Source organism: Ceratina calcarata, unplaced genomic scaffold, assembly GCF_001652005.2.
Source record: "Ceratina calcarata isolate Rehan_Ccalc_2016 unplaced genomic scaffold, ASM165200v1 scaffold25, whole genome shotgun sequence".
NCBI lineage: Eukaryota > Metazoa > Arthropoda > Insecta > Hymenoptera > Apidae > Ceratina > Ceratina calcarata.
The window spans coordinates 566481-576623 of NW_017147017.1; the positions used below are offsets into that span (position 1 = coordinate 566481).

Here is a 10143-nt window from a genome sequence, read left to right on the forward strand (position 1 = left end):
CTCGTTAAATATTAATGCTAGCAAAAAAAATTTATACAGAAATTGTAGATCTCGTCGTCCTCTACAAGAAAGGTCGTATGCAATTTTCTCNACTTAATTGGATATTTCCTTCTATATTTTTTAGCACGTAGGTATTTATTATTAGCAGTGTTCTTCCGACGTCTGATTTCTTTTTAATTATAGGAAATGCGTTTTTCTAAGGTACATAAACTTTTGGGATTGACTGTATAGCCAATGCATCCTTAAAAAGTATGGAACAACCACAAATCATATTTATTCTTGTCTTTGTGAAAATCACAGAGATTCTTAATTCATTTCCTATTTTCCCAGATTGTTGATCGGGTTTTGTAAAACGAGCATCCTCAATTTTCGATGTTACAAAAGCGACGAATTTCAAGATTCTCCCGAGAATTAATAGCACGATTGATAAACGCGTTTCCGGGAATATAGCGGGCCGTCGACCGCAAAAGATCAACAGATTAACGAAAGAGCGATTATGGGTATGACAGTGTACGTAAAATAGAAGAAAAGAAACAATAATCCATCGTCGCGTCGGGGCAAACACGAGTTATCGTACAATTCGTGCGGGATTTTCCCTGCGTCCCACCGCGTTTTTCGTTTGCAATCCATGACTATAAATGCGAAGAGAAAATTGTTGCTTCGTTGAGAATTTCATTGTAGGTCGGGTTACAAGTAGTCGACAATTTCTCAGGCTCCATTGTACGAGAAGTAATTAAAAACAGAAGACGGTGTGCGTGTTGAAAAATGTTCGCGAGCTTCCAGGTGAGTTGTTTATAAACAAATTGCAATTTAAGTCCAACAGGAGGTTTTCATATCGCTACTCCTGTTACGTAAAAGTATCGTGCATTCTCCCACGTGAAACTGACCCCTCGATAAAATGTATTGATTAGTCATTAGCGTTGGGCAGAAAACGATGCCATGTGTCACGTTATCGATACGTTATCTAGATCCCAAAATAAGTACTCTCGGTATAAAAGGATGTGTCACTCTTATCATTGACATTGACTTAGAAATCGCTTCAAAAGAATTATTAGAACAGATAATTACATTAATCTCTACCAGATGATTTAGTTCAACTGTTACGATTCCGGCATCGCCTGTCTTTGAACGCAACCATACGCGTATGTTATCATTACATAATGTAACGTCGGGTGTCGTTTTTCAAATTGTTACACTTAATTGACAGTAAAAGCGAGTCTTTGTATAGGAGATCGTGGAATTTCCCAGTTGTTCATTAACATCTGTTCGTAATTGCCAACCGTTGTCGCTCGTAAGGTTCGAATAATCGTACTGTATTTCGCAATCGAAACCAGTGAAACTCATTATCTTTATGCAAGGAAGCGGTCATCCGACAATTATTTACTTCGATGTATTTATATCGCTGCAGGAGGAAATAAAAATAGTACAACAGAAACTTGTAAGAAAAATATGTTGATTTCTACTCGTTGATTGATTAACTCATACATCAAGAACGATACAGCGTTCTCTTAATTAGTACTGACAAGTCATAACTCGGGATCTTCATTGCCCTTGTTCTATCGTTTGATCTTTAAACGATTCCGACCCAGTAACGCGTTTCATGGATTCGAACAGACATCTATCGCCTCGCTTTCTCTGGCTGTTGGCCAGCTCTCGAAGACGACGTCGTGAAAGGAATCTCTTTTCGTTCGACGCTGAATGAATTCTCGAATAAAGAAAAGTGAAAAGAGACGATCTTGCTATTGCCTTACTGATGGCTATTGTTCTCTAATTCATTTAAATCGAGGCTGTTTTCATTCTCGTATGGTGTCGTAGTAGCGTTACTTCAAAATTGAAATAAGTTTCGAAATTAGCAAGTCAATGAAGGATTTAAAGAATTGATTAAAATTAGTGGCTGATTTATGATAATTTTGTGGTTCTATGAAATTCAATAAAATTCTGTTACTTATTTGAAATGTATAATTATAGTAGATTATATTTTATATCTTTTTCATACGCGATCATTGAAAAACCTGTATACAACTAAACGTGAAGAATATTGAGTGAGATGCAAAATTTGGTGTAAATAGAAACTTCATCGATTCAGTCTGAGCTTGGATACCAATGTAAACACTTGACTAATTGTAAGACGTACATACGATGAACTGTAGCAATGATTTGCATATGTGACGCGCGTTTCCCCACCAAACGGGCCACGGGATTTCCTGGCAATGAAGCTATTACGGCCGGGCATTTCCAGCATCGATCGAAGCAACGTTCTATCATTGAAAAAGGATTCGTTTGACCGATGAGTAAAGTAAATGGTGATACCGGTTTGCTCGTCGGCAAGACTCGCTTGGTGGGGACCGTAGCGGAGCGAGTTGCTATTCGCGCGGGCATCTCGTTTTTCTTTCTGCTCTAAGGCTCTGAACTCTGAGCGTTCAGCTCTCATTGTCAGTTCGATATCGTAGCGAGCAACGGTTGGACGTTTTCCTGTGGGGCATCCAATTTAACGATACTGTTTGATTAGAGACGAAGCGTAAATTAAACCGCCGATATGTTTATTAAATCGGTGAGTGACCACCTGTGAAGATTTCATTGAAAAAAATTTATAATCATTACCATTCGTGGAAAAGTTCATAATTACTGTCATTAGACTGGGAATTTTTAAGCACCATGAATTGTTTAAAAAATTGCAGTGTTGATTCTTATATTTGTATGAAAGCTTGTTTCAATGTAACATTGTTTATGCTCTTTTAACGCCTATTAGTGCATAAAACTTGTTCGCTTGTTGATTTTAAATGTACGTACAGTAAATTTTTATTTATATTTAAAATTTCATGAAGTATTCAGTATATTTTTAATTGAGAATTAAATTCTTACAAGTTAATGATGAAAGTTTTCCACTTTATTAACTAGGCCTGTCTCATCAACGAGTTATTGTTTGTATCAATGAAAAGTTCAATCGCGATAACCCAGTTCGTTGCATACATTTCTGTCTATTTCTTCTCATTACGCTTTTCTATCTCGCTTCAACATTGAGCTGCAATCATTATTTTCTCAGCTATTTTTCGCATAGGGACGAAGTGCTTCCTGCCTCGTTTCAATAATCAGCCTTCCACGAACCGTGAAGGACTTCAGCTTAGCTTCTTAAGCAATTTGTTTCGCTGAAGGGCAATTTAGGACCATTTAAATTATTACTTGAGATTGAAACTGAAAAACAGCTTCTTCCTTGTTCTGATTTCAGTCGTTGGTATCTTGTAAGTTACGTAATTTTTAAGAAAAGTTTCAAGGCAGTTTCTGATTCCGCAATTGTTTTACTTGATATTTGTTTACGGCTAAATCAATCCCGATTGATTATTACACACCTTGTACGTGTCTTGTTTGCTAAACTGGACACGTACCCGAACGAAGAATTCACTTGTCATTCTTGACAGTTTGCTGACTGTTCCTTTTGCCATTAGCAGGCCGGTTTATGTGAATCCTTGTCCCAACAGAACAAAAGGTCTCATTCATAGAATCGTTAAAACTACAGAATTGAGAAACTGTAAATGTTTGCTTATCGAAGCAACAAGTATTCCGGAGAAAATTGCGAGAGCCGAATAGAAATTTGCTTTGCTGGTCACCATCCACACGAGGTTTCAAAAAGAAACGCGTGCAAAAAAAGCCGGGAAGCGAGATTAGCGGTTGTCAGACGACGAACTGGAAAGTTGTACGCGAAATTATGTAAACTCACGTATTTATATAAGGCGTGATTAAAATTGAATTAATTGTGAACCGAGTCTCTCACGTGTGTAGATTCCGCTGTCGATGGCAGAGGCAAGAGAGGCGTGGTGTATTTTCTCTTGCTTTCGTCACAGCTCGAGATCGTCATACATTAATTTCAGACACGAAAGTCGGACTCTATGATGTCACGGTTTGCTCGTTGCTTTCACTCGTCCAGACGATTGTCCCAGATCGTACAATTTTCACTAATTTCTCGATTACAAACTCTTCACGGAATTTACTTTCAAGTTGCCATATTTGTTTCATGTATTCCCCAATTATTGACCTTAGCAATTAATTATAACTAAATACTAATTAAAAGTTTATTAAAAATAATCCTAAATGAATTATATTCATTACATATCATATATAATTGTTAACATTATAATTATTCTTGTATATAATGGATCTTAATCTCATGATTGACTGATAAATACAGAATTTCAATTTCGTTAATCTAAAACCGGTCTAGTCTGATCCTAACTAAAATTGCAAAGTAGCTCATTGTGAACAAGCAGACCGTGCCACCCACATGGGAGGTTCTCAGGCTTGGCATAAAAAAAGTGTCGCAGATACGGGATGACGTGTGCATGATTTATTTGTCGATATCGCGTTGACCTCGCCTGCGATCAAGAAATTCGTATAAATTACGGCTGGGGGTCACGGCTTCCATGATTTAGGAGGTTTCGAAATCAGCTGCATTCAATCTTTTTTTATTGTTCTTTTGTTTCGTTCATTGTTACTTAATTTTAATCAACTGAAAAGTACGTGCATTTTCATATTGCTAATTTTGTTTAATCAATCCTTAATCAGTTTATTGAATCTGAAATGAATTCGTAATGAAGTTCTATAATAGGAGTTCTACTTTTACATAATTTCTGTACGGGTCACGCATGAAGGTGTAATCACGTTACGATTGTAACCGATAATAACGGTACACGCATTGACAAGTGTCGTTCACTTCTAGAATTTTGCAATACAGGAAATCGTTTGAACGATTCTTACTTAGACATTTCCTGAAAGATATAATTTCAGTTCTATACAGATAAGTTATAGTTCGCGTGTTTCAAATTACATTCTTCGTCATCCACAAGGGTCATTATTCTTCCGCGATTCGCCTACAGATTAATTACACTTGATCTGTTCCGTCTTTATCAAATACGTGTTACGTAAGTCAGTGACTAACAGTTGATTAAAGAGTAAGATTAAAAAGTCCTTCAATAGTCTTCAGACACCAAAATGCATATTCTAAATATTTTTATTCCATCACTTGCTTCGATCAACCCTTATAAAAATTTAAGTCAATTTGTGGCCAGTCACTTTCTTAAAAGAGAAATTTTACAAATTGCATATTTTCTGCTCTTTTTCAGGCAACGTCGGTGTTATCACTGCTGTTTCTCATCAATACAATATCAGCGCAATGTTTAACCGGACACGACGATACATTATCGATGAGCGCGAATACAAGGAAAGGGTTGATCAAGTCCAGATTCGAATTCGCCATGGAGACGCTTAAAAAGACGGCGTTGATCGAATCTCGTGATAACATATTCTACAGCCCGCACAGTCTTCACGAGGCGATAACCTTGGCGTACTTCGGTGCTCGTGGAACCACCGAATCCTCATTGCAAAAGGCTTTGCATTTACCGGGCGATCTGTCTAAGGTCGATGTGCAGCGATATTACTCGTACGAAAATTCCCTTGAGGCAGAAATACAGGTGAGCAGGCAATTGCATCATTACAGCAAGTGTTTCAAGGCAAGCCGCATGTGGCCGGATGTCAAAGGTTCTTGACATTCAACCTTGATTCAGTTTCGATTCACGGAACTCGATTAACAATTTGAGTTTGCCAGTTTTAAAGAACTTTTTAATAAATTCTTATTAATAATTATATTAGATCCTGAGAATTAGTTTTTAGTAATTATAAAATACCAGGCTTTTGTTTATGCCACAATTATTTATTTAGTTTAATTGAAAACTGAATGAATTTCATTCGTGAGACACAATTCGTTGCAGTAATATTTTTTAATAATCATATATTTTTCTAGCGCAATGCATCGACCGGTTACGAGTTCAACTCGGCGAATCGGCTATGGATTGCGAACACGAGGAGGGTACGAGAATGCATGTTGAACTTGTTCGGCAATCAACTGGTGGAAACTGATTTTCGATCGAACCCGGAAGCCGCTCGCAATAACATCAATCAATGGGTCAGTAACATGACCAAGGGACACATTAACGATCTCCTACCTGACGGCAGTATCGATGAACAAACGGATTTGGTGTTGGCCAACGCGGTTTACTTCAAAGGTATCTGGCACAGCCGTTTCGATCAGGCCAATTCTAAAAAGGACCTTTTCTACACTTCCGGATCCCAGCATTCTATGGTTACGTTCATGAAGCAGAAGGGCAATTTCAATCACAGTAAGTTGACAAATGATATAATAAACGATACAATATTGTTTTAAACTTCTTTTCGAGTCATCTGACTATTCTAGCCCCATTTTATATCAAAATCTTGTACGTTCTTCTTGAAAATTAATCAAAACTTTCGTTTACAGTGATCTCTGAAGTCCTCGGTGCACATGTATTAGAACTGCCGTACAAAGGCGAAGAGATATCGATGTTTGTTTTACTTCCACCATTCGCAACTGCAAGATCATCAGACGCTTCCGATCAGCCTGGCGAGAGAGACGGAATCCGTCAGCTAATCGAACGCATTTCCACTGAATCAGGATCCGCTGAACTTCGTGACCTTCTTGATTCAGGAATTCCACTTCAGCAAGTCGAAGTAATTCTTCCACGATTTGAAATAGAAAAGGAACTTCCGTTGAACACGTTGCTTCAAGAGATAGGCGCAGGCGAGCTGCTAGCGCCGAACTCTGCGGATCTCCGAGGATTCCTCGAGGACGGTGAACCACCAGTGGCTCTTGGTGATGCAGTTCACCGAGCAAAAATCGAAGTCACCGAAGAGGGAACCACGGCAGCTGCGGCCACAGCGCTTTACACTTTCCGGTCCGGCAGACCGTTGCAACCTGCGGTCTTTGACGCAAATCATCCTTTCCTCTTCTTCATTTATAACAAACCGATGCGCACCATTTTATTCGCTGGTGTCTATCGCACTCCGAATTCGCCGCAAAATACAGCCGAGACAGCAGCGGCTTAAGCGTTGTTCCTTATAGAGAGTATGGCATGAGAGTATTATGGTGAAGTGTGTGTGACCCCTTGATGATTATTTTTGTATTAAACGCTACTTATAGAGTTTCCAAAAAAAATTTGTTTTAATTGCAGAATCCATTCGTCTTTTAAAATTCATTCATAAAATGAGATTAAAATTGGAGCCGCATGTAATGTGCGTTCTGCGAATATTTGAAGAGTATTCTTTAATTATGATGAGAAAAATGAAAGTAAATCTCTACTATTGATTATTAAGCATTGAAAAGTTTTATGAAGAGTCAGACTGATGCTCTTAATTGTACGTGCGATTTTCTTTGTGATTGACGTAGAATGATAAGATAAATTAGAGATAGAACATTTAGATTAGCCCTCTTTTATATTTTTAACAATCCGTATCATTATTTCGTAATGAAAATAGAGTTGTTATAGTGNGATTTCAATAGAAGTCCGGATTTATTTTTAAATTTAAAAATTTCAAGCATTTCTCTTCAATACTGCGAAATTGTACAAGAAATATTTTCATACTGCAATATTCAGCCTCCTTGTTGTTATTTTCATAATTTTATTCTTATATTTCATGAATATTGGAAATGGAAATTTGTAAAAGTTTCTTATTCATCTGCGATAATAGCAAACTGTTCTGCTCTTATTCATAGCGTCCCGCACATCACGTAACTCAGCCACGGTAGTCGACCTAGCAGCGATAGTACGTAGGTAGGGGACCATGGTGAGGGAAGCGTCGTGCGCTTTTCTGGCAACCAGTACGACCAAGTAAGTACGACGGTCGACGACGATAGTGTTGGTGCTGTTTGTTTGTGTTGTAAAATTGTGGTTAAGATGGTTACAGATAAAAATACGGAAAATCATGTAAGTTTAATTGCACTATTTGAATGTATGAATGCTTAGTAAATTATTTATAAATAGGTTTTCAGCCTGGATGCGAAATATACATCGCTATGTATCTTCAGCGTTAAATGTCTAAACGCACCACGTATGTCACTTTTGGTAGCATAAAGATTGTAATTTTTTAATGCTTTACATGTTCTTAATTCATTTCTTTAATAAGACGATGTATATTTCTTCAATTCATAAATTTATTTGTTTATGAATTTATATGTTTATGAATATTCGAAATAAACTTCTTGCCGGCTATCAACACGAGTCTGTGGACAATATACTCTTTGAAAGTCTTTCCTGTAAGTACCTAAATGGAAACTAAATTTATTGTTTTAGGTAATCAAAGTTAATAAATGGGATGGTTCTGCCGTGAAAAATGCGTTAGATGATGCTGTCAAAGATGTTCTTACAAAGAAATACAATTACATAGAGAACTTTGCTCTGTTGGATGGAAAATTAGCCCTGTCTGGAGTTATTGTAATAGTTGCAGTTGTTGCACTGCTCTCTGATCATTTTTATCCATTCCCAGCATCTAAATCTGTTTTAGTCTCTTGTGTATGTTTGTACTTCTTTTTGATGAGTCTTTTGACATTATATACAACATACAAAGAAAAGGGGATATTTGTTGTAGCTATTCAAAGGTAAACTTTAATTATAAATGATATATTTATTGTATGTACTGTGAAATAACTTTTGAATATTGTGTTCTGTACATTTCAGAGATCCAGCAGGTTTCAACCCTGATCTTGTGTGGGAAGCAAGTTCATATATGAAGAAACATGATGATAAGTATAATCTTGTACTCTCTGTTAAAAGTACATCAACAGGGAATTTGAATGAAACTTGTGTCACAAAGTCAGTTGCAAATTTTATCGATGTCAACGGTGTCGTCATTCCGGAATTAATGGAGAATGTTGTAACAAGCATGCATGACAGTTTAACCAGTCAACGTAAAGAAAAGTAGCACGACAAATGACAATCAACTTATTGCATTTGCTACTTTTTTGTAATTGATAATTTGCTTTCTTTTTAAATACTTAATGTACTTTGTATCAGTGTAAATATATTTCCAGAATAAAAGACACGACGATTTTAAAAGAATTATATTATTATTCACATTAAAATCCAATAAGGAAACAAATGCACAGTTGATTCAAGAGATAAGGAAATAAAATGATAGATACTCAGTGTATTAACAAAATATATAAACTATAATTCAATGATGAAAGCGAAAGAGGCAGCCAAGGAAAACTACACAGAGAAAGAACAAGGAAACCGATGAATTAGAAATAAAGATACTTTTGTTATCAAACGATGAAACAACATATGACAGTAGATCTTCATTAGAATCGAAAGAAAGGCAATCAGATTCGATTGACGGATCGGAGAATAATGTATTTAAAAAGACGAATGTAGAGAAATCTGGGGTATTGTGTTGGAAGTCTAGCAATGTTCAACAGAAATGTGAATATTGTCAGCAAAAATTGTCGAGCATCGACTTAAAAATGTATCCAGGCCATCTAAACGGTGCCGTGAATGAATTCATTGCATTGACAGGTGCTAGATTGTTTCTCTGCACTAGGGAAGAAGATGGTCGGCGAGAGCGACGAAAGCGCTGACACACTTCTGTGTTTACGATAGAAATGGACACTTGTTTTTTCGTTACTGGACTGGTGGAGAAGAACGGAGTTCTACATTTTACTGGTTACATAAAGTCTACATACGACGAGAATTCGTGTGCAGAAGGCGGTATGCCCACTAAAGACATGGGTCCGATAAACGAATGGTAGATGTTGACGAAAGGAATCAAATTGTATTTAAAAAACATTTTTTGTTATTGAACATATTTCATTATGTTCAAGCTGGGTGCTAAGTATGTACAAAAAGACGATTGTTCAAGCTTAATTCATCTTATTTATTTATTAGAGTGTTTCAAGAATCATTTATAATTTTACATAACGAAAAATTGTTTTGTCCGAACGTGTAAGAAATTTTTAGTGTGACAATCAATAAATTGAAGTAGGTCCGTTCCTAAGTAACAAACTTGCTACATATCTAGTGAATAGTGCATATTCTTTTTACACTTTAATATTGTCTGCTAAGGAACAAGAAAGACCAGTATTATCAGGTTCAATATTTAATTCTTTGACGACACCATCTTCAAGAACCATTGAATAGCGTTTACTTCTTTTCCCACCCAATACTGGTAAATCTACACTTAATTCTAAAGCATCTGTGAATTGGCCTGTAGTGTCAGCCAACATACGCACCTAAAAGCATATTACAGAGAATACAATAAGCTGTTTGTAATAAATGTAGAAAGAAA

The 10143-nt window shown here is 36.6% G+C and overlaps 3 protein-coding genes across 4 annotated transcripts in view; 2 read left to right on the forward strand and 1 right to left on the reverse strand.

Annotated features, from left to right (window-relative positions):
- The first annotated feature begins 661 nt into the window (after positions 1 to 661).
- On the forward strand, positions 662 to 7351 carry LOC108622989 (serine protease inhibitor 88Ea). 2 transcript variants are annotated; one of them, XM_018021214.2, is made up of 4 exons: positions 662 to 783; positions 5115 to 5462; positions 5792 to 6167; positions 6305 to 7351. In XM_018021214.2, the coding sequence occupies exons 1-4, from the start codon at positions 766 to 768 to the stop codon at positions 6907 to 6909; spliced, it is 1347 nt and encodes a 448-aa protein (XP_017876703.1). In that variant the 5' UTR covers positions 662 to 765; the 3' UTR covers positions 6910 to 7351. The 2 variants fall into 2 exon arrangements, with proteins under 2 accessions (XP_017876703.1, XP_017876704.1); XM_018021215.2 differs by lacking the exon at positions 662 to 783 and adding an exon at positions 2291 to 2551.
- Positions 7352 to 7652: 301 nt separating this feature from the next.
- On the forward strand, positions 7653 to 9880 carry LOC108623009 (putative signal peptidase complex subunit 2). The gene is made up of 3 exons (XM_018021243.2): positions 7653 to 7787; positions 8154 to 8458; positions 8538 to 9880. The coding sequence occupies exons 1-3, from the start codon at positions 7758 to 7760 to the stop codon at positions 8779 to 8781; spliced, it is 579 nt and encodes a 192-aa protein (XP_017876732.1). The 5' UTR covers positions 7653 to 7757; the 3' UTR covers positions 8782 to 9880.
- Prx5 (Peroxiredoxin 5) overlaps positions 9719 to 10143 on the reverse strand; it is a 1954-nt gene continuing 1529 nt past the window's right edge. The window contains exon 5 of the mRNA XM_018021244.2: positions 9719 to 10087. Coding sequence (XP_017876733.1) covers positions 9896 to 10087 — 192 coding nt within the window. The 3' untranslated portion in view covers positions 9719 to 9895. The remainder of the gene's footprint in view (positions 10088 to 10143) is intronic.

Coding starts and splice junctions, on each gene's coding strand:
- LOC108622989 (XM_018021214.2), top strand. Junction 5,463..5,791: donor CCCTTGAGGCAGAAATACAG/GTGAGCAGGCAA, acceptor ATATTTTTCTAG/CGCAATGCATCGACCGGTTA. Junction 6,168..6,304: donor GAAGGGCAATTTCAATCACA/GTAAGTTGACAA, acceptor TTTCGTTTACAG/TGATCTCTGAAGTCCTCGGT.
- LOC108623009 (XM_018021243.2), top strand. CDS start 7,758: ATGGTTACAGATAAAAATACGGAAAATCAT. Junction 7,788..8,153: donor ATAAAAATACGGAAAATCAT/GTAAGTTTAATT, acceptor TTATTGTTTTAG/GTAATCAAAGTTAATAAATG. Junction 8,459..8,537: donor TTTGTTGTAGCTATTCAAAG/GTAAACTTTAAT, acceptor TGTACATTTCAG/AGATCCAGCAGGTTTCAACC.